Genomic DNA, 23,456 nt, shown 5'->3' with positions numbered 1-23,456 from the left:
ATAATTTATACACATAAAAACATGAGATCAGAGTTTTAAAATCAAACAGTTTAAAAGAGAACAATACATCATGGTTGTTTAAACCAATGAGCATTAAGCTGTGTCGTCAGCAATTCGTTTCCCATCATGCTTTTGATCAGCGCAATCGGTGGAGAGCAACTGCGCTCGACTGCAGAATTCGACACGTTTTTCGCGAGGTTTTTTTTTTTTTTTACATGCGTCAGCATGACATCAGAGCAAGGCGGACTGCACCATAGATATCATATAATAAAGGCTAGATGTCTCATCCGCGCTTCTGGCCAATGGAGGTCCACCGTCCGCACACGGCGGCCATCTTGCCACAGGGAGCTCGCTCACTCGTAACATTGTGTTTTAATGGTGCATGTACTTTTAAATAACCATAACTTGCTCAATTTTCTACCGATTTTCAAACTGTTTGGTTTATTATAAACGTCAGAGATGTAGTTATGACACTGCATACATATGACACTGCATACATCAAGACCAGCAATGGCGAGTTTATATCTTTCAATATGAGAAAAAGTCAGAATTGTGAGATATAAAGTCGCAATTATCTTTTTTTTTTTTTTTTATTCTGTGGCGGAAACAAGCTTCCATACCCAACCCTATCATATTGGTGGAATGTCTTAGGGATACAAACCAATCAATCACATTAATAAAATGAATACAAAGACGTGGCATAACATTTAGAATGTAGGCCTACTGTATTAATTAGACTGGTGTTTTCTTTTCTCGTTGCCTTTGCTCCAGACAGCTGCTGTTCCTGCTGTGTTCTGTTATAAACAAGATTTCTTGTAAACCACATGACCATGCAATTTCTTGCCAAGGTTTTTTTTTTTTTTTCAGTGTCAAAGCCCAATTTGACGGAGGTGGGAAATAGCCCTCGTAGTCTTTTCTCAGTTAGTTGGTAGATGATGTTAGTCGCTGTCCTAATGGAATAATCACATATGAGCAAGGTGAAACAGCAAGATGATCTGCCCTCTGTTTTTTGCATTTTTGGTTTTTCTTGCAGTGGATGCAAGACCCACGTAAGTACTAGAATTATTGACTAATTTTACAAAATGTAAAAAAAAATTTTTTCTCATAATTACCCACTTATTGCATTTTGTTCTATCCTATCAGTGCTTATATACATGTGTTTGCATTTATACCGCAGATGCCTAATTGTTGCTCCAAATAAAATTCACCTGGGTGTGGAAGAGACTGTGAGTGTGCAGCTTCATGGAGCAACTAAAGAAACCAGCATGCAGCTATACTTTGAAACCCAGATTTCTTTAGTGCATCTGTCAGAAACGAAATCTATAATCCTTAACAAGGACAATAACTACCAAGCTGTGGTGAAACTTAAAGTAAGTCTGTACACTTGAGATTTTTAAAAGTGTTCAAATCTATTTCTCCACAGCAAACTCTGCCAATGTCTTTTCAAACCAATGTACTGTAGGTTGATCCTCAGATGTATGGAAGTACAAAAATGGTATCATATGTTCAGCTTGCAGCTGAAAGCAATGATGTCTTTGCAGACCAAGTAAAAAAAGCCAACATCTTTTTGTCAACTAAAAGGGGGTACATTTTTATCCAAACAGACAAGCCCATTTATAATCCAGGGGAAAAAGGTACTGTATGACTATTCACTTTCTTCTTTTTTTCTTTTCTTCTACTTATTTACTTTAATTAAATATGTATTATTTGTTTACCAGTATTAAAAATGCCCACATTAGTTTAGTTTCTCTTTTTTCCATGTTTTTCAGTAAAATACAGAATCTTCACCCTAGACAACTACTTGCTCCCCATAAAGGATGAAATTCAAGTTCAAATAGCAGTAAGTTGTTATTATCCATGATGAAACCCGAATAATATGCACAAATACGTGGAATGAGCAGGTGAAAAACTTTCTTTTTACAGAATTGCAAAGGCTTGATTGTTTACAATCATATTTTGATTTCTGACCAAATCTTGGAAAAAACTATCTCTATACCGGAAGTGGAGCTGTAAGTTAACTACATGAATACTACATGAACACTAAACAACACTTACACTAAATAAAGTGTGTATATAGTGATTGTTTAAAGCGCTGGTTGTAAAAATCACATTTGCATATAGTATACATATTCTTATACAATGGGCAACATTACATTATAGGGGACAGCTATGGACTTGTAATGAACCTCATTGATATATTGTGTGTAATTTTATTCATCCTTCAGGGCTGGCAAATGGAAAATCACTGCATCATTCCATAAGTACCCTGAATCTATCTCAGCATCTGAGTTTGAGGTCAAGGAATACGGTAGGTATTATGAAATTGCAGGTGCATCTATTTGAAGAATTCTCGTTTAATCGGTCACTTTAACCTTTAATTTACCACAGTTTTGCCCACATTTGAGGTTAAGATTGAGTCTACACAGCCTTACCTTATTTTGATGAGCAAGTCCTTTCCATTCAACATCTCTGCCAGGTATGTACACTACTCCATCACATGCTGATGGGGTTTGTTGTTGACTTCATATTTTGCCATGTAACTCATCAGTTTTTGGTGTTTTCAGATATACTTATGGGAAGGGGGTCAACGGGATAGCATATGTTCGATTTGGACTTATTGATGAAATGGGGAATAAGATATATCTCCCAGGCACTGAACAGCAGATAGCAGTAAGTAAATAATTTTGCTGTAGAAAAAAGCTAAAATGTTTCTGACAATTAAGTCTTTCAGATAATAAAAAGAAATTGTCTAAATATATATATATTTATAACGTATATATGTATGTACAGTATATGTGTGTGTAAAATGTACTTCAAATCAGTATCTGATTTGGTTTATTTGTTTATATTCTTCTGTTATGTAGGTAGAGGATGGCACTACAAATACAGAAGTACTCACTGAGGTCTTAAAGACAGCGTCAAAAAATAACACTCAAGGCCATATAGAGGGATATTATCTTTATATTGCAGTCTCGGTTTTGGAAAAAGCAAGTGAGTAATAAATGGAAAGTAGCCTAATGATTAGATCAGGAAATGTATGCAATAAAATTAATTCTAGTTATCACAAGTGAAAAAGTATATTGATGAAATAATACGTGTTTCTTTGTCTTATTATACACCAGTCATCTTATTCACTTATTTTATTTACTTAAAGTTACAATTTATCCTCATATGGGTATTGAAATATGTTTACTGATTGAAAATTATATCACAATGAATATTTGGACTTATTTTATGCAGGTGGCAATCTAGAGGAAGCAGAAAGTTCTTCTGTGAAGATTGTGACATCACCATATGTTGTGGATCTGTCAAAAACCAAGACATATTTCACCCCGGGTGGCATGTTTTCCATTTTGGTATGTGGCCTAAATAATTTTTTAACTCAAATATATAATTTTTATCCCTCTCTAGCTTTAAAATGTATGTTAGTATCACACCTGCATACACAAATAAATTAAATTATTTTTTGATTACTGCATTTCTTTTGAAGGCTACTGCAACATATCCAGATGGCCAAAGAGTCCCAAACTTGAAATTTACAGCCACTGTTAGAATAATAGGATCACCAGAGCAGATTCTGAGCAATGAGGGCTGGGGAAATGAAATGGGAGATGTAGCCATGTCCTTTCAAATACCACCACAGGCTAGGGATTTAGCTATAACGGTGAGATTTCACATGATATTTGATATATCTTTATTACCATTCCAAAGTGGTCACAATATACAGTGACCTTGTTTTAAATCTGCTGTCAACAACAGTATGAACCTTTTGTGTATCCTTGTGGCTTTGGTATTGACCAATCAACATCCAGAACTGGGACTGTCCATTTAATAGGGTCCTTATTTTGCAGGTTTTTGCCGAGGGGAGAGACCAGGAGGTAATTCGTAGTGATAAAAATATGACAGCCAGTGCAATAAAAGCTGAAGAACACAGCTATCTTAGTTTGGAAGTGGAACAACAGTTCCTAAAGCCTGGAGAAGACTTAAAAGCCACATTACGGGACATTACACCTCAGGGTTCAGGAAAACCAACTTTCTTTTATTTTATGGTAAGACTAAGAACAATCAGCTTGGATGTCATTTTTTAAATAGGTCTTTACCAGATTTGCTTTATCTTCAATCTAATGTCTTCCATCATTTAAAAAATAAATAATTCCCCAAACAGGTTTGGAGTAAAGGACGAATTGTGCAGGTGGGGAGGGTGCCAAGAACTGAAATCACAACAATCAATCTGAAATTCAATGTGGAAATGGTGCCTTCTTTTCGCCTGGTCGCCTACTATTTTACAGGCCTTACACCAAAAGGAAAAATAGTGGCTGACTCTGTGTGGGTCGATGTGAAAGATGTCTGCAAAGGCGAGGTACAGCAGAGACGATTTATCATTCAGAATCTAAATATGGTGAAATATTGGTTTAGAAGCGAGTGTTTCCACATACCGTTTTGTTTGTATAGGTAGAAATTGATCCAATGGCTGAGATAAAACCTGCAACTGAGTTTAAGGTGACGGTCAGAACAGATCCAAAGGCCAAGGTGGCTCTTGCCGCAGTGGACTCAGCTGTTTACATTCTGAACAAAAACAAACTAAGCCTTCAAAAGGTAATGCATTTGGGATTATGTGCTGTACACTATGTACAAAATCAAAACTGGAGTTTTGTGGATATCTAGTACGCTATGCTAGTGTACTCCTAAAAGTACTGCATGTACCTTTTTAGTATTGCCACTCATGATGGAGATGATTTGTTTTTTTCCCACAGATGTTTGAATATATGAACTTGTATGACTTGGCCTGCTCTGTCGGAGGAGGAGAGGACTCCAGTGCTGTTCTGCAGAGAGCTGGGCTAACTTTCATTTGTAACTGTGATCTGGAAACCCCTTTACCCACAAGTAAAATACCTGCTGACAATCTATTTTGTGAATTATTATTCAAGAACCATAAGAGCATGAAAGCGTGATCAACACAGTTTTTTACTTCTCAGAGCATAAGTGTTACAACTCTAAACCTGACCCTCGTATCAGGAGAGCAGCGGATTATGTTGCAAAATACAATGCAGTCGGTAAGATGCAAAACAACAGTTTGACAACCCTTCCGTTTGATCATTCCTCACATGATTTGTCTTTTAATCATATGTCAATTGATAATATCATCAACAGTCAACAGCTATAAGAACAAAGACAGGAAATGTTGTCTTGATGGTGTAAGGCCAAGCAAACTGCATACGTCCTGTGATGAGCGTCTCAAAAGAGTAAAAGCATCGGACAGCTGTCGTAAGGCTTTTAAACAATGCTGCGAAGCTGCAGATGAGAGGAGGAAGAAGGAGAAATTTGAGAGGAGAAAAACCAGCCTTGGAAGAGGTACAATTTGTCTTGCATAACTTCTTGGAAGGGTTTTCTTAGATTAAAACCACATTTATTGCACAATTCTGCAGTGATTTGACATTCTAAATCAAACCAAACAAAGAAATGAGTCAGTTTAGTTTTTTTTTGTTTTTTTTTGTTTATTTATTTATTTATTTTTTTCAATTTAAATTATAAAATGTATTAAAAAAAAGTATATAGAGGCTGAAATCTACTCTTTTTCTGTCTGTCACTGTAGTCACTGACGACACACTGGACGAAATTGTTATTAATGAGGATGCAATCTACCTTCGTAAATATTTCCCACAGTCATGGATGTGGACAGTCATTGAATCAGATAGGACTGGCATTATCAGGTTACCAATTAATCAGATAAATAAATAAATATTATAATGAGTCTGACTATATATACTGATGAAAAGAATAAATCACCTCTAACATCATTTTTTTAATATGTAAATACTTTTTTGTCTTTTGTAAACTTAAAGGCATGATGCAGTTGCTCCTGATTCTATAACCACTTGGGAAATACAGGCTGTGGGCATTTCTTCCACAAAAGGTTGCTATTTACTTAAAATCTGCCATTTGGTGTGCTATTTAGATGCTGATTATTTTTCAAAAGGTGTTTATTATTATTATTATTATTATTATTATTATTTAGGATTCTGCATTGCAGAGCCAAAACCCCTGAAGGTCTTCCAAGATTTCTTTTTGTCTGTCAACCTACCTTACTCTGTGAAGAGAAATGAACAGCTTCAGGTTAAAGCTGTTGTGTACAATTACAAGCAAGAGAGTTTACAGGTAAATTTAATTCATCTTTATTTCAGGTGCTATTCTTTTTAACCAGCAAACAGTGCATGTGCCTGAAAAATGATTAGTGTGACAAACAAGATTAAAATGCTTTGAAACTCGGCAAAACTCTAGTTCTTGTTTAAGGGCCGAGAATGCCATATCATGTGTCTCTTTAGGTAATAGTGAAGATGAATAAGGAGGAAGGTTTGTGTACTGCTGGCGGCAGTGAGGTGAGGGAGGAGGTCACGGTTCCTGGTAACTCTGCAGTGGCCGTGTATTTCACCGTGGTGCCCCTTGTTATCGGAAATATCCCCATCACCGTGCTGGCTTACGCCTCAGACACTGCCCAAGATCGAGTAGAAAAGGAGCTCCGTGTGGAGGTAAAGTGTGGTTACCACGATAACACGATTTTACTGTGCTTCAGTGTCACATACCTGAGAAATTAAAGGTGTTTCTCATAGGAATGCTCTTGTTTCCTACAAGTAATTCAGTATTCATCCAAAAACTCTCTTGGTAATCCTTCATCTTTAGGGAGAAGGAGAAATCACCTCTATTGACAGGGAGTTCAACATTGATCCAAAATGTAAGAATCCAGCATATAAATAGTAGATCTGTTCATAGGCTTTCCATCATTGCAGTAAACTTTTTTTTGTCTTTTTATGCAGTGAGGAAATTAGAGATTGATATTCCAGTCCCTGCTGATGAGATCCCTGGTGGGACAGACTCAGACATCTTTTTGAGTTTAAAAGGTGAGGTGGTATATATGTATAAGGTTCTCTTACGAGAGTCCTCTCGTACTGCGTTTTTATTAAAAACGCTACGGGAAAAGTCTCTTTTCACGAAATACTGAAGCAAAAAATTATCCTTAATTTTCATACATGTTGCAGCAGTACTCAGCTATGGCGAGACGGCTTGCTCGCTCATTGGCTGCTCTGCGGCAACTGCATAAGCCTATCGAGCGAGGCCTGAGGTGACGTCAGGCCAATGAGGGCGCTTCGCGCCCTCCTTGCCATTTCCCGCCGAGACGGGTGTGGCTAACCTCTATAAAAGGAGCTCGAAAAGGCTGATTCACTTGATTTTTCATCTCTTCAGCGAAGCTCACGCATCGCTGGATCACGAGGAAGCACGCGTCGTCTGATGCAAGCACTTCAGCGGGACGAGCCCTCGAAGCCGCTGGCCAACGCCGCCTTCTACCGCCGTACCTGCTGCGCTTTCCGACGCCATATCCTTTACATTCTTTGTTCTTGTGTATGTGTGTGTGTGTGTGTTCGCTTTGCAACACTCACCCCTAAAAGAGCTGCGTCTTTTTCAAGATGCCTTCTCATGCAGCGCTCGCGCTCGCTGACGGCGAAACGCCTTCACTCCGAGCCAATTGCCTACGGTGACTCTGAGGACTCGCCGGGCATCCTTTCCGAGGCTGCCCTTCCTGGAAGCGGATGGCGGGATTAGTTTTTCTTTACGTTACAAGAAAAGCTACCCTGCCTCTGCACGCGTCATTCACCGGCGAAGGAGAAAAGAGTGTTCTTAGTCCCACCGTTGGTCGGTCTGACCTCTTTTCTCTCACATTTCTCAGTTCCCTGTTCGGCGACTGGAAATATTATTGCAGCAAGTGAGTCTGTTATACACGCTTGCCTGCCAGCAAACGCCGAAGAATACATGTTGACGCCGCTTTCAAAAGCCTGTATCCCCCTGTGGCTCAGTGGTGGAATTATAGGTTTTCCACACGGGAGACCGGAGTTCGAATCCCGGTCTAGCGGCATATATATTTATGCCGCCAATGCTTTGCTCTGTCAGTCCCCTGAAGGCGACTGCAGAGATGCATTTTGCAGCCAGCGAGCGCGTAGTACCCGCTTGCCTGCAACCGAACACCGTTTCTACGGTTCCCGTGCGTCACTGGCGAAAGGAGAATGGAGTGTTTTCAGCCCCGCTGAAACTGGGCGATATCCACTCTTCTCACATTCTGGCATTTTGCAGGCGTCTGAAAATGCAAATCACTCTGTTTGTTCCCTGAGAGGCAATTGCAGACGTGTTTTTTGCTGCCCACGAGCACGTGGTACATGCCTGCAAGCAAACGCCAGTGCGGATAATACTCGCGCTGACTTTATCTATGTATCTTCACTGTGGTCCAGTGGTAGATTCTTAGACTTTCGCGCGGGGGATCCGAGGTTCGAATCCCAGGCCTGCTGGCAGAAAATATTTATGCCGCCGAATGCAAATCACTCTGTTTGTTCCCCGAGAGACAACTGCAGACGTGTTTTTTGCTGCCCACGAGCACGTGGTACATGCCTGCAAGCAAACGCCAGTGTGGATAATACTCGCGCTGACTTTGTCTATGTATCTACACTGTGGTCCAGTGGTAGATTCTTAGACTTTCGCGCAGGGGATCCGAGGTTCGAATCCCAGGCCTGCCGGCAGAAAATATTTATGCCGCCGAATGCAAATCACTCTGTTTGTTCCCCGAGAGGCAACTGCAGACGTGTTTTTTGCAGCCCACGAGCACGTGGTACATGGCCGGACTTCTACCGAAGTCCCGGCCACGGCCGATGATGCTATATGTGTAGAGAAGATGCCCACTGCTAGTGCCCATCCCTACACACTAGCACAGCCCTTCACACAGGGCCCGCGCTCATATATTCGACTCGGGTCGATCACGCACACAACATAGTGAACGTGCCCACTGCCTAGTGCCCACAAACACTATGTTCTGCATGCCTTGTGGTTTCTGTAAAGAAGAAACCTGTGTGCATTCACTCTGCTCAGGCAGACAGTGCACTCATTGCAGTAACTGTGCCCGCTCTCCCGCGCCCACACTTACTCACGGCCATTATATGTCCTATGGGACTCACCCAGCCCTCCTTTGCTCGGTTAAACACCGCAGCGGGGTCGAGCGCAGGCATTCTGTCCACTGTGATCAGCGCGCTTCCCCCTAGGGCTCGCGCACATAAAATCGACTCAGGTCGATTGCGCTTCCAACATAGTAAAAGTGCCCACTTCCCAGTGCCCACGAACACTATGTCTCACAGATCACAGGCTCTCTGTAAAAACGGGACCTGTGCGCGCTCGCTCTGCTCAGGCAGGCAGCGCGTCCAAAGCAGTGAATATGCCCGTTTCCCGCCCACATTTACTCGCAGACAGCATGAGTCCCACGAGACTTTCTCAGCCCTCCCTCACTCAGTTAAGCACTGTAGTAGGGTCGAGGACGAGCGTTCTGCCCGCTGTAATAAGCGCGCTCCCCGCCTCGAATGTCACAGGCGTAACGCCTATGTTATTGCGCCCCGAAGCACCTCTGTTGCACGGCGAACAGAGCGCGCTTCGCATCCAACCCTTAGGCAGCCATGCAGAGGCATGGGCAGCGCTTCCAGGGGTTTCGGACTGGGTGCTAGACATTATAAACAGAGGCTTCTCGCTACAGTTTTGTCGACGCCCTCCCCGCTTCACAGCGCGCGTCGAAACTACGGTGACTTTAGAAGTAGCACACCTACTTCGCGCCGAAATATCAAAACTGATAAGCAAAGGGGCGATAGAGCGTGTACCCCAAGCTCAAAGCGAAGGGGGGCTATACAGCAGATACTTTCTAGTCCCCAAAAAGGACGGTGGTATCAGACACATACTGGATCTAAGACGGTTGAACGAAGCATTAGTGAAACGCAGTTTCAAAATGCTCACGACCAGGAAAATCCTCGCGCATGTTCGCCGAGGAGACTGGTTTATGTCAATAGATCTGAAGGACGCGTATTTTCAAATACAGATAGCGTCACATCACAGGCGATACTTGAGATTCGCCTTCGAGGGTCAGACATACCAGTATACAGTCCTGCCGTTCGGTTTGTCCCTGGCACCTCGTACATTTACGAAATGCATGGACGCAGCGCTCGCCCCTCTCAGACTCAGAGGTATGCGAGTGCTGAACTATTTGGACGACTGGCTGATCCTAGCTCAATCACGATCACAGCTCGTGGAGCACAGAACCATGTTACTCGATCACCTCGAGAATCTTGGTATCACGGTCAATTGGACGAAGAGTTCACTGAACCCCAGTCAAACGATTTCGTTTCTGGGTACCATTCTGGACTCTCAGTCTATGACAGCGCGGCTGTCGCCACAGCGCGTGCTGCACATTCAGCGCGCGGCGAGATCCTTCCGCCGCGGCGCGACTACCCCACTCAGGATGTTTCAAAAGATGCTAGGTCTCATGGCCTCAGCATCACCAGTTCTTCAGTTGGGCTTGCTCCGCATGCGCCCTCTGCAGTTCTGGTTGAAAGCGCGAGTACCGCGCGGAGCGTGGGTGTCCGGCCGGTTACGCCTCAAGGTCAATCAAAGCTGTGTGACAGCCCTGATACCTTGGTTGGCGGACGGCTGGTACCAATCAGGTGTAAGCCTGGGGACTTCCTCGAGAGTGAGGATGGTGTCGACAGACGCATCCACCTCGGGATGGGGAGCGCTGCTCGAGGGCAGACCGTTCTTCGGCCTGTGGTCGGAACGAGAAAAGCTCCAACACATCAAGTGCCTGGAAATGCTGGCAGTGCACAACGCGCTGGCGCGTTTTTGTCCCCACATCAAGGACCAACACGTCGGAGTCCGTTCGGACAACACGGCCGTGGTGTCCTATATAAATCGCCAGGGCGGTCTGAGATCCACATCCCTGTACAGGCTGGCGAAACGCCTCCTAATATGGGCTCAGCACAATTTGCGCTCGCTGAGGGCAGTGCATGTGCCTGGGCTCCAGAATGTGGGCCCAGACAGACTGTTCAGGAACAACATTCCCCTGGGCGAATGGTCTCTACACCCACAAACAGTCCGGCTGTTGTGGGAGAGATTCGGCAGAGCGGAGGTGGACCTATTCGCGTCCCGCGAAAACGCTCATTGCCCCGTGTTCTTTTCCAAGAACGACAGCGCGCTGTCCCAGATGTGGCCGCGCTGCCCGCTATATGCTTTTCCCCCCGTCTCCCTCCTGCCACAGGTGTTAGAGCGGGTCAGGGAAACAGAATGCCCAGTGCTGCTTGTAGCACCGTTCTGGAAGAACCAAGCATGGTTTCCAGTCCTGATGCAGCTAGCAGACATCGCTCCATGGCCAGTGCCATTGAGGAGAGATCTCCTCTCGCAGGCCGGGGGCTCGATTTGGCACCCACACCCGGAGCTGTGGTCCCTTCATGTGTGGGCGCTCAACGGATATCCGTTGACCTCACAGAGGGAGTGATAAATACCATCACTCAGGCCAGAGCGCCGTCAACTCGGCGGCTTTATGCCTCAAAGTGGTCGGTTTTCTCCGGCTGGTGTACAGCTCGGAGCCTATCACCTCTCGATTGTGAGGTAACGAAGGTTCTCTCCTTCCTACAGGAGCTGTTGGATAAGGGCAGATCCCCTTCCACGCTCAAAGTTTACGTGGCGGCTATTACAGCGTTCTCTGGAACAACGCTGGGTCAGTCACTAGGAAGGAACGATTTAGTCATCCGCTTCCTCAGGGGAGCTAGGAGGCTGAATCCACCCAGACCTCCTTCAGTCCCTATGTGGGACCTTTCTACAGTTTTGGCGGCCATGAAGGGTGCCCCTTTCGAGCCTATCCAATCTATTAGCCTCAGACATTTGTCTTTCAAAACAGTGTTTTTGATGGCTCTCGCTTCGGTGAAGCGCATAGGCGACCTGCACGCGCTCTCCGTGAGCCCAGCGTGCTTAGAGTTTGGACCTATGACTCTAAAGTCATACTCAAACCTAAGCATGGCTATGTGCCAAAGTCCCTCAACACGCCGTTTCGGGCTCAGGTTATCTCCCTGTCTGCCCTGCCGGGATCAAGTGAGGAAGGGGACTCAAGTTTTCTTTGCCCTGTTAGGGCTTTAAGAGCTTACGTGTCCCGCTCTGCTGTCTTCAGACAGACTGAGCAGCTCTTTGTCTCATTCAGTGGACGTTCCAAGGGAATGGCTGTTTCGAAACAGAGCTTATCCAGATGGATAGTTGACGCCATAGCGCTGGCTTATACTGTCAAGGGCATTCAGTGCCCGTTGGGAGTCAGAGCGCACTCCACGAGAGGCGTTGCCTCCTCGTGGGCTTGGTCCAGCGGGATTTCCTTACAGGATATATGTACGGCGGCAGGCTGGGCCTCGCCGTCTACATTTATTAGGTTTTACAACCTAGAAGTTCCCGCCTTGCAGGCTAAGCTACTATCGGTGTAGTCGATTCAGCTGTCTAACTAGAACACTGAAATCGCATGCGCAGCGCGCTACCGACTGTCTTATGGGCAGAATTGTGTAAGACCCACATTTCCCACATTTAGTTCAGGTTCCCCACCCTGTCTATGTGATGTCATATTCGCGTCTGCTGGCGCGACCATATAAGGACGGAGGGAATCCCCTCTTGTCTCTAGACTCTCTCTGTGAGGTCATGTTTACGTCTGCGGACGTTACAGTTTAGGGAATTAAGGTCCCCCTCCCTTATTCCCGGATTCTTTGTGAGTCTATCTGGTGGTTATGCACTGTACATCTGGCTTAGCTTCCAGTGATCGGTGTTTTTATCCCAGCACGCACGGCGTTTTACAAGGGGTTCCCGTAGCGTTTTTAATAAAAACGCAGTACGAGAGGACTCTCGTAAGAGAACGTACTCGGTTACTAACGTAACCTCGGTTCTCTCTAGAAGAGGGAACGAGTACTGCGTTCTCTGCCGTGCGTACGGTTCACTCTGGTTCGCTTCGGCGATGAAAATCAAGTGAATCAGCCTTTTCGAGCTCCTTTTATAGAGGTTAGCCACACCCGTCTCGGCGGGAAATGGCAAGGAGGGCGCGAAGCGCCCTCATTGGCCTGACGTCACCTCAGGCTTCGCTCGATAGGCTTATGCAGTTGCCGCAGAGCAGCCAATGAGCGAGCAAGCCGTCTCGCCATAGCTGAGTACTGCTGCAACGCGCTTTACATGTATGAAAATTAAGGATAATTTTTTGCTTCAGTATTTCGTGAAAAGAGACTTTTCCCGTAGCGTTTTTAATAAAAACGCAGTACTCGTTCCCTCTTCTAGAGAGAACCGAGGTTACGTTAGTAACCGAGTACGTTTTAAGCCGCTAAACTCCAGGGAAGTTTTCAGTCCAATGATCAAGTAAGTGAATTCTTATTCTGTGAATTTTTCTGAAGAGCGTGAGCCTATGTGTGTGTGGATGGATGGATGGATGGATGGATGGAGTTGAGGTACAGTAGATAATGACCTTGTTATTTTCCAGGTGGTGTGATGGGTGAGTCGGTAGAGAACTGTCTAAACCTGGAGGGTGTTGATAAACTCATTCAGCTGCCCACTGGCTGTGCGGAGCAGACTATGGTGAAGATGTCTCCTGCTATTCATGCCATGAGGTACCTGGATGCCACCAACCAATGGATATCACTAAAAGCTGAACGAAGAGATGAGGCCCAAGCAATGATCCAAACTGGTGCGTATTCATTATGAGATGCCTTTAGATGACAAAAAAATCAAGTAGGTGATAAGCTATGAGCAGGGCTGTAACTAGGGTATCCAGGTTGTTGCTGGGGGCTCTCCTTGGTGGAAAATGAGTCCCCCACAATTTTAATCGGGTTCTTCCTCCTCGATTGAAATCGCATTCCTGGAGTCAGTGCGATTTTTTTTTTAAATGTTTTTGATAAAAGTCTCTTATGCTCACCAAGGCTGCATTTATTTGATCAAAAATACTGTTTTCTATTTGAATATGTTATTAAATGTCATGTATTTATGTGATGGCAGCTGAATTTTCAGCATCATTACTCTAGTCTTCTGTGTCACATGATCCTTTAGAAATCATTCAGATATGCTGATTTGCTGCTTAAAATGCCTTAACTGTCACTTTTCTTAAATGTAATGGATCCTTTTTGAATAAAATTATTAATTTATTTTAAAAAATCGTACTGACCCCAAACTTTTGAACAGTATTGTCAAATCATATATTTGCCAATATATGTGAGACAAGAGTTTTTATTGGGCCCACCATTATACAAAAGTATTAAAATACCTGACAAATGTTGAAACATCATATATACTTAAACCACATACATCTTTGTTTTAACTTCTTATGTACAAGGTTACAACACAGTCCTCACACACAAGAAAACGGATGGCTCTTACGGAGCCTTTCTGCAGACTCCCAGCAGTATTTGGTACATTTTTGGTTCCTCTAGCGCAACTCTAGCATGACACTAGCAATGCCAAGAATGCTTAATATGTATTTTTTATATTATAAGTGTTTTTTTCTTCTTCTTTTTATTCTATCCAACCTTCCTGTAGGCTTACTGCATATATTGCCAAGGAGCTGACGGAGTCCCGGAACATTATCAATGTGAATGACTTATATATTCAGGATGCCATGTCTTATCTAATTTCCAAACAGAAGAGCAATGGTGCATGGGACGATCCCAATCGCCTGTATGACAGAGGAATGAAGGTACAGCTAAAAGGGTATATTTATTTTATTTACCAATATTGTATTGCTAACATTGACTGAAAATAGACAAATATTTGTTCTCAGGGAGGAGTTGGAAAGGCGAAAGATGATGTTCCCCTAACTGCTTTTCTCCTTATATCAATGAACCATGCTTTGAAAGTCTACGAGCTGGGAAGTGATACAGAACTGGTAACATATTAACTCAAGTGATCAGTTCAATTCATTAACTACTGAATAAACAAAACAAACCTCTGTTTATTTCCAGAGAGCAGCTATTGACAAAGCAAAGTCTTATCTAGTTGGGCAGTTGGATGCTTTGGAGAGTCCTTATTCGCTTGCCATCACAGCTTATGCCTTGACCTTGCATGACCATCAAAGTGCAGAAGCCCGGCGAGTGCAGCAGAAGCTGAAAGACATTGCTAATTGTGACAGCAGTCAGTACCAGCAATTTTACATCTTGAATTCTTTCTCTTAGAACATAATTCACGTAACAGCAGAAGATATTCTCAAAAACTGCATGTCTATACACATAAAATATTTAATAAATAAAGAATCACCAAAAAAATTTGGTCACAGTTTTTTAGCTCTTTTGTCATTATCCAATCCATGCATCATATTTTGTCTCCTTTCTGCACAGAAAAGTGTTTTTGGAATGCCAAAGGTGGCAGAGGCGATTCAGTGGGTAAAGCTGCGGCTGAATCTGTGGAGACCACAGCATATGCTCTACTCAGTATGCTGTCAGTGAGTGACATGAAGACTGCTAAACTCGCTGCAAACTGGCTGACAGAGCAGCGCAAATATGGTGGTGGATTCCAGTCCACACAGGTGGGTTGCGGAATTATATTAACTCTTTCCCCGCCAGCATTTTTTTCACTGCGAGCATTTTTGATCATTTTCACAAAAGTGTCATGGCCCCCAGAATATTTTGTTGTATGAATAGGCCTATCTGAACATGCAATAAAAAAAGAACAGACCCTCAGCTTTTAAACAAACAAAGAAATAAACAACAACAAAAAAAACTTTTTAATTAACACTTCAGTGTGGGTACGTTTAAAAAAAAAAAGCACAATTTTGAGAAAAAGCTGTGAAAATAGCATTTTGTAAAAGACTAAATCCAGATCAGATTCAGAAGGATGATCAAAATGATGGAATAGATTGAGTCCATCAACATCCCCAAAGCTTGCACAGTCCTATTGCTCGTCCTGGGTCTACATTTCATTCATTAGCATTAGGCCGTTTTGATTTATATGCTGTTGATCGCATTATTTTACATATGCATATGATTAGCTTACATATGACAACGCATGTTTCTGCATTTTTCTTCACATGTGTTTTGATTAGGAGATTCAGCAGTCTTTCAGAAGATGCCATAGCACCCCCTACCATATAACGGAAATTAAAATGGAAATTTCCGCACGGAAGCGTTTTCTCACAAATGATTGAAATTTCCGTCAATGGCGGGGAAAGAGTTAACTATAAAATGTTGAAACGATACTTTACTCCTAATTCTTAATAGGCTAATTCCTTATAAAAACAATATCAAAAAAGTGTAATGCTGTTTTTAGAATTTTATTATTTTTAAACTGTTTGATAGCCTGATATACCTACCATTTAAACATTTTTGGAAGAAATTAATACTTACATTTATCAAGGATGCATTGAATTGATCATAAGTGACAGTAAATACATTTATTATGTTAAAAAAAGATTTATATTTCAAATAAATGCTGTTCTTTTGAGCTTTCTATTCAAAGAAAGAAAGAAAAAATCACAGTTTCCACAAAAGTGATACATGTTTTTAACATTTATAATATTAATTATAATAATAATAATAATAAAAAGTTTCTTAAGCATCAAATCAGAATATTAGAATAATTTCTGAAGGATCATGTGACAAAGACTGGAGTCGTTCTTTAATTTTGCTACCACAAGAACACTGTAAATTATTTTTAATTTACAGTGTAAATTATTTTTTATTTAATTTAACAAACAAACAGAAACAGCCTTACCGACCCTAAACCTTTGAACAGTAGTGTACCTTTTATTCATTTGTCTGATGGTAACAGATCCTTAATACACAATCACACACATTGCATTGGACTGTACAAGGACTGTTTCTTACCAAGTTAAAAAATCATAAAATAACTTTGTGTACTCAAATGTAAAACAGCAGTGAGGCATAAAAATAATAATAAAAAGATATGTTGCAGGTTGAAATACACTAAAGAGTGCTCCATGAACTAGAGTTTTTACCATTATTACCATTATGACCTTGCCTTGAACAACAGTTGGCAACAAACCTCAAGTTGCTGCACAAGTGCATTTAATGCCATAGTAAATGCACATGGGTCATGTACAACCCACAAAACAAGGGTCATAATGGGGTCACTTCCTTGTCATATGACACTGTTTTTAAAAAGGTTGCAGTTTTTTAAATAACAAGACACATAATGTGAAAATTATAGGCCCAAGACCAAGCAATTTTTGGCACATTAGCGTTTTTAAAACTTGTCAGCCCCATTTCTTCCGTCTTTTGTGTTGGTTTTCTAGTTTGCATTAATCCTTGTTTTTCTTATATATATATATACATAGGATACAGTCGTGGCCCTTGAGGCTCTGACGAAATACAGCATACTGAGCAACGATATAGGAGACCTGAATCTGAGGGTGGAAATGTGCCTTGAAAATGGCAAAAAGCAAGATTTACACTTGACCAAATATAATGCGCTCACCGCAGAAGCCGTTAAGGTAAGAAAGATTACTTAAAACAGTAATGGTACTATTCCTAAAAGGTGACTTATTTATCTTCAGCAGATATATGCATATACCTCCTAATTTAAAAATAGTGATGACTCATCCTGTACTGTATGTTCTTTTCTTTCTTGAACGAATAAGCCCCTCCCACTAATTCCATATTCAAGCGACTAGAAAGTAGGTTCATGGCTTTGGTGCAACTAATTAAAAAAAGGAACAAACGTTTTGAAGTGTTGAAACATAAAGTTTCAATGGGGAATATATACAGAGTGCAGAAAACTCATCAAGTGACTTTAAATATGTGATAAAGTATGCCATAACAAGTAAAAAACCCTCACTATATGTGCACTTGTTTACACAGGTCAGAAATGCTGGTAAAGTTACCCTAAATGTTCAAGGAACGGGACGTGGAACATTAGCAGTAAGAATTTTATTTTATTTTTTCTCCAATTTACATTATTGATGATCTATGATGTTTCAGTTAATGCTATTTTAAATGACTTTTTGCTCATTACAGGTTGTGCAGACATACAGAACTATGAAGAAGGATGAAACATACTGTGATCTTTTTCACCTTAGTGTTACAGTGGAAGGAGAGCTGGAATACAGTACGTAACATATAATGCGACAGCCGCTGTTGTTGTAGGTCACTCTGAATAAGAAATTAAATTTGAATTGTGAAAAGTATAAATGTTTTATTCAACCAGACAGGATGTTAAAAACTATACATTAAATGAAAGTTGCACATCTCTGTTTGGGTGAGAGTGACCTCAGGTGGCGAGGAGGAGTAGTTACAAACGTCATCTAATAATAATCTAGACTATCATAAGACTTAAAGTCAATATGCTCTTCTCTAGAAATGTACAATAAGGAAGAAACGTTTGATGATTATTACAACTACGAAGCCGAGGAGGATCAAAAAGATGAGCCCATGAGCAGCATAGAATGGTTTGATCTTCGCAGCCGCAGAAAAAGACAAATCTCAGAGGAGCCAAAGAAAGAGAGTTCACTCATATACACAGTGTGTGTGGGGTGAGCACAGTAAACAGTCTTTTTATGTACTTAAAAATGATTTGTTGTATAAATGTTATAGAAATAATTTGTTATATAAATGTTCAGCAGAATTGTTTGGCCTATTTTCTCCTCTGTTCTCCCACAGCATGAAAAAGAACAATTCTGTTGGCATGGTCATGGTGGACATCTCACTCCTAAGTGGACTGATGCCAAACATCAAGGATTTGGAACATGTGCATATGCATTTATCATTTTTATTATTATCACATGTAGTTCTCAAAAATACATTATATTTCTATGACTTTTCGTAATTTGTATTTTTTTTTTTCTATCAATAAGCATTAGGTAAACATCAAAATAAAAAAATTAGAGCAAGTTTTCTTACAATAAGCGCCATATTTCTGGAAGTTTTCTGTATTTTCCTGACTTTGTTGAGTTACAAATAATACAAATACTATGTGATATAAAATATTTTAAGAATTTATTTCATCTCTCATTTTTCCCCCACAGAATGTAAAGGGCTCAGAGAAGTTCAATGATCACTACGAAACCCACCATAATAAAGTCTTTCTTTATTTTGCAAAGGTAATGGAATAGTTTCTATTCAAGAATCCCATGAATTTTAAATTGTTTCTTTTTGATGTATGGTTTGCATCTTCTTCTTTTTTTCTTTTTGCTGAATTTGAAAATAAATGTCATTGAGTTAAATTGGCTCCACTTTAATTCATCAGTACTTATGCAACAGATCCAGCAGACACAAATAATTTGATTACATGGTTCATGTCAACAGATCACAGAAACCGAGGAGTGTCTTCAGTTTGGTGCTGAACAGGTTGTTCCCATGGGCCTTGTCCAACCTGCTTCTGCTGTCATCTATGACTATTACAGCCCAGGTACTCAAACGCTATGAACAGAACACTTTATTGACAGCACTTTTGAGTATGAACACTGACTAATGCTATTCAATGTGTCACACAGAAAAGAGATGTGGCATATTCTACACAGCCCCTCAGAAAAGCCCAATGATCTCCAAACTGTGTAACGGGGATGTGTGTACATGTGCAGAAGGTGGGAAAAACTGTAGTGTACTGTGATTATATTTGAACACATGGGCCACAAATGCATAAGTGAAAACCAGATGTCCATTTCACACTTTTCAGGTGGTTGTCCAGATCTGAAAGTCACCTTCAGCAAGGATATGAAAGATACCACCCGGAGCAGATATGCATGCTACGATCCTGCCGTTGACTATGGTGAGAAACTAAAGTCAGATAATGTACAAATACAGTATGTTGCCAAGTCTTAACACTATACTAACTTATATTTTAAATGTGTTCTGTTTTCTATAGTCTATGTGATTAAAATTCTCAACTCAAGCAGAGATGAAGTGTTTATGCACTATACCACATTAATCACTGATGTTCTTCAGATTGGTAAGTTTGGTCCTCTGTATTTTTAAATTTAAAATGAAACAAGGTTCTGTAAGTTGATTAAAGTTATAACTATTAGCTATTCTAAGGCAGTTTTGAATACTTGGTTTTGATTGGCGAATCGTGCCATCCACTAGCAAATTCACTCAAAATTATGTAAAAAAAAAAAGCCCATCATAACGAGTATCCTAGTAAACATAGTCGGTTGTGTCTTAAATGAACGAAGTTGAGAGAGAAAATGCACATGTACAGTATGTATTAGTATGTTGGATCTGTGCATGTGGTCTTAAAGTGACAGCAGCCTAATATATCTGCAGCTATCTGTGGGGTTTTTTTGTTTGTTAAAAAACACTCACTGCTCTTGATTGAATAACCTCTGTAACTTTAATAAGGTTTAATCTATGTTTAGTTTATACAGTGAAGACTATGCAGTGTTATTTTACATTTGACAAGCCTACTTCATTAAATTTCTGTGAAAACTGGGAATTTCACTGGTATCTAAAATTTTGGTGTCATAACTGCCTGTTTTTGCAAAAACAGTTTCATGGCCAGTAAAAATATTTATTCGCAGCACTTTTTTTTTTTCTTTGGCAGTTGTGGCAAAAAGTTAGTTTTAGGCCCTGGTTGTAATGGACTATTTTTTCTTAGCGGAATCTTTAAGATAACATACAGTACAGGTAAAATCATAAGATTATTTCAACCAACATTTCTTGTCTACTGTCCACATATTTGTTTATGTGATATCTGTAATGTATCATTAGCCCGGTATCACAAAATAAACCCCGACCTGACCACGTTTGTCGGGAGTTATTTTGTGATAATTGCACACTGGCCGTACATACTTCAAGTAATGGATTCTGCAAAGTTCATTATACCTAATAACGTAGAACCTTATTGTAAATTGTTACCGCAATAAATAATATATCAACACAACCTTTCTTGTTAAAGGGAAGGACTCTGGTATCCAGAAAGATGTCACGCGCCAGATGATACTGCGCTTATCTTGTGATAAAATGGAGCTGAATAATGAAGCACAATATCTGTTCATGGGTCAGAACAACGCAATCTCAGTTCTGAATAACGATGGACAACAGTAAGCCTTGAAATCTGAAGTTTATTGAAAAGACAAAATGCAAATTGTTTTTTGATTCATAAAACATTGTTCTTCTATTGTTTCTGAAGTTTCAGGTATGTACTGAACAATGACATGTGGATCGAGAAGATACCAGAAAAAAAGAAATGCAAGGCAACCTCAAGTCGCTCTGCCTGCTTTCATCTGAATGAATTTATAAAGAATCACCCCATTAAACTCTGTGATATTTAGAAAACATAACGAAGATGGTAAAATAACCACTTAAAACATCATTATTTGGCTCTGTAAATCATGTGCTTTTATTTCTAGTGCATATACTGACATATAAAGAGACTGTTACAGTTGTTTGGTACATTGGAAAATAGAGTCAAGCATTTCAATTCAGTTTTATGTGTGTATTGGCAATACAGTAGATTCACGTCACCTTTCATTCTGATACATAGAGGGAAGTCAAATGGAAGAAATTTATTACAATAATTCCAGATATTATCTCTTTGACACGCCTTGACCTTTAGCTTTTCAGTATTACAACACCATAAAACAAGGGTCCTCTTTTTAGGGGTATTTTTTTAGAGATGCTACATTTCTGAGAAATATTCAAGAGTGCATTATTGCAGTTTAAATACTATGTTTAAAATGCTTCATGTGTCCTGTTGTGGTTATACACTGTACAGTTTTATTATGGAATACTGTCTTTGTATCGCTTGCACTCGTTCATGACTTCATATAAAGTACAGATGATGTCCTGATTGTGAATTCATTGCTTTTTTGAACGTCATGGTGTAACATCTGGGCCAAAATTATCAAACTGTCAATGCAGTAAATCATTTGTTTGTTTTTTTTATTAACATTTTTCATTCATTTTCCTACATTCAATTTAAGAAAACAAGCAATAAAACAAAATAAAAAACAGTAGTAAATGCTTCAGTAATACAGTAAACTATGGCAAGTACCCTGCAAATTGTTCTTCCATGAATTTGGCAACTTAAAATGCAGCAGTGGCTGTGTGATTTAATTTTCCCTTATTGTTTTATGTTCATATTTCCATTGTTTTGATATGACACATTCCCTTTGATGTGGTGACTATCATGTGCATGAGAAAAAACATGTGCATGAGTACTTCACTAGACATTAGCTTTGTACACCTTGTGAAAACCACTGAAGGCAGCAGATAACTGCAGAAAACAAAACACTTCAACTTAGAAAAATAACTTGTACATCATACCATTGTGTACAAAATAAATAAACTTGCTTTATAACCTTTTTACGTGAATACAAAGCATGCAATATGTCAATTGTGCTGTTGTGGTCAGTGATATGGAGCAAGCCCAAGTCGCTTTTAAAATCAGAGGCACGATGAACCTACAAGCAGTTCTAGTAAAGCCAGTAAAGCACATTGACAGCTGGGTTACTTTAATATTGAGCTTTAGCGCACTAAGAGAGAGTGGATCTCAAAATAAGAAATTACAGCAAATCAATGGCGATCAAATTTACACCATATGATACAAATACGTACACATGTACAGCTAGTCAATGCACAAAAGGCCAGTTCGATGTGAGAATTTTGAGCTCCATCCACAGGTCATTCTTAAGCTGTTGCATTAATGATTTGCCCAGAAAACATTTTATTCCCTGCAATTCTTGTTAAATTTAACAGAGGGGTTTGTTAAGCAGCTTTAAGTTTTGCATGAAAGATTTTGTAAAAAGCACAAATATAGCTGCCCTCTCGGTCACTGTTACATACACAGCGCCTGTTATTACTTGCTAGGGTTCAATATACAGTACATTCATTTAGGAAATGACTATTAACACAAATTGATCAAATAGAGATGCAACATTCATGAAGCCCTGGGTTTGTTCACATCAACGTCAGTCAAATGGCTGGAAATGTATGTGCAGAGACTTGTGCAAAGGAAAACATGAAATGCCAAAGACCTTACAGTATATTTGTTAAGTCTTCCATCACGGCGAGTCTTTACTGCAGGTATCGGTACACTTTGAAGCAGTGGTTTCCAGAGTCTGCCACGGCCACGTGACCATCTGACGTGAGAGCCAGACCCTGCGGACCGTACAAAGGATCCGCCGTCGTGTTGATGTACGACAGAAAAGAGCCAGAACTGTCAAACACCTACATGACAAAAAATATGTAGTTTGAGTAGATTTTATAATAATAATAATTATAAATATATATACATATACATACACAAAATAAAATGATAAAAATAAATCAGGGCTAGGTGGTTGAAAAGTTAATAGTTAAGAAAAAGTTAATCGTTTTTTTAAATAAAATAATTAATACAAATTTTAAATAAATAAAAATATAATTATATGGTAACACTTTACCATAAGGTCTTGTTAGCATTAGTTAATGCATTAACTACATAAACTAACAATGAGCAATATATTCTTACAACATTTATTAACTTCCGTTAATGTTAGTTCACAGTGCAGCTAACAGATACAACTTTTGATCTTAAAATGGATTTGTAAATTTTAAGAATAACATTAAGATTAATAAATGCTGTAGAAGTATTGTTCATTGCTAGTTCATGTTAATGTAACCTTATTGTAAAGTGTTACCAATTATGTTATAATATAAAAATAAATTACAATA

At 40.2% G+C, this 23,456-nt stretch overlaps 2 protein-coding genes across 3 annotated transcripts in view; one reads left to right on the top strand and one right to left on the bottom strand.

Moving 5' to 3' along the window:
- The first annotated feature begins 893 nt into the window (after positions 1-893).
- c4 (complement component 4) lies at positions 894-21,591 on the top strand. The gene is made up of 41 exons (XM_084126979.1): positions 894-1,049; positions 1,178-1,370; positions 1,463-1,634; positions 1,770-1,840; positions 1,924-2,009; positions 2,226-2,308; positions 2,389-2,476; positions 2,565-2,670; positions 2,865-2,991; positions 3,241-3,356; positions 3,491-3,664; positions 3,852-4,049; positions 4,166-4,360; positions 4,453-4,596; positions 4,755-4,884; positions 4,977-5,054; positions 5,152-5,352; positions 5,594-5,711; positions 5,844-5,914; positions 6,017-6,156; positions 6,324-6,527; positions 6,679-6,730; positions 6,813-6,896; positions 13,346-13,549; positions 14,192-14,267; positions 14,395-14,551; positions 14,636-14,740; positions 14,817-14,985; positions 15,189-15,376; positions 17,144-17,299; positions 17,667-17,726; positions 17,823-17,913; positions 18,163-18,337; positions 18,465-18,552; positions 18,830-18,904; positions 19,110-19,212; positions 19,298-19,387; positions 19,480-19,572; positions 19,669-19,752; positions 20,698-20,842; positions 20,932-21,591. Exons 1-41 carry the CDS (start codon positions 991-993, stop codon positions 21,071-21,073), a joined length of 5,091 nt encoding a protein of 1,696 aa, XP_083983105.1. The 5' UTR covers positions 894-990; the 3' UTR covers positions 21,074-21,591.
- The window catches only part of trim3a (tripartite motif containing 3a), a 30,247-nt gene continuing 27,634 nt past the window's right edge, over positions 20,844-23,456 (bottom strand). Inside the window, exon 14 of one of the 2 annotated variants that reach the window (XM_084126981.1) lies at positions 20,844-22,970. In XM_084126981.1, the coding sequence (XP_083983107.1) occupies positions 22,818-22,970 (153 nt within the window). In that variant the 3' untranslated portion in view covers positions 20,844-22,817. The remainder of the gene's footprint in view (positions 22,971-23,456) is intronic. The other variant, XM_084126980.1, reaches the window with a different exon arrangement.

Source organism: Abramis brama, assembly GCF_963993115.1.
Source record: "Abramis brama genome assembly, chromosome: 10".
Classification (NCBI taxonomy): domain Eukaryota; kingdom Metazoa; phylum Chordata; class Actinopteri; order Cypriniformes; family Leuciscidae; genus Abramis; species Abramis brama.
The sequence above is the reverse complement of the archived record's forward strand: the minus strand, read 5'-3'. Positions and strand labels throughout refer to the sequence as shown.

Coding starts and splice junctions, on each gene's coding strand:
- c4 (XM_084126979.1), top strand. CDS start 991: ATGATCTGCCCTCTGTTTTTTGCATTTTTGGTTTTTCTTGCAGTGGAT. Junction 1,635..1,769: donor TTATAATCCAGGGGAAAAAG/GTACTGTATGAC, acceptor CATGTTTTTCAG/TAAAATACAGAATCTTCACC. Junction 4,597..4,754: donor ACAAACTAAGCCTTCAAAAG/GTAATGCATTTG, acceptor TTTTTCCCACAG/ATGTTTGAATATATGAACTT.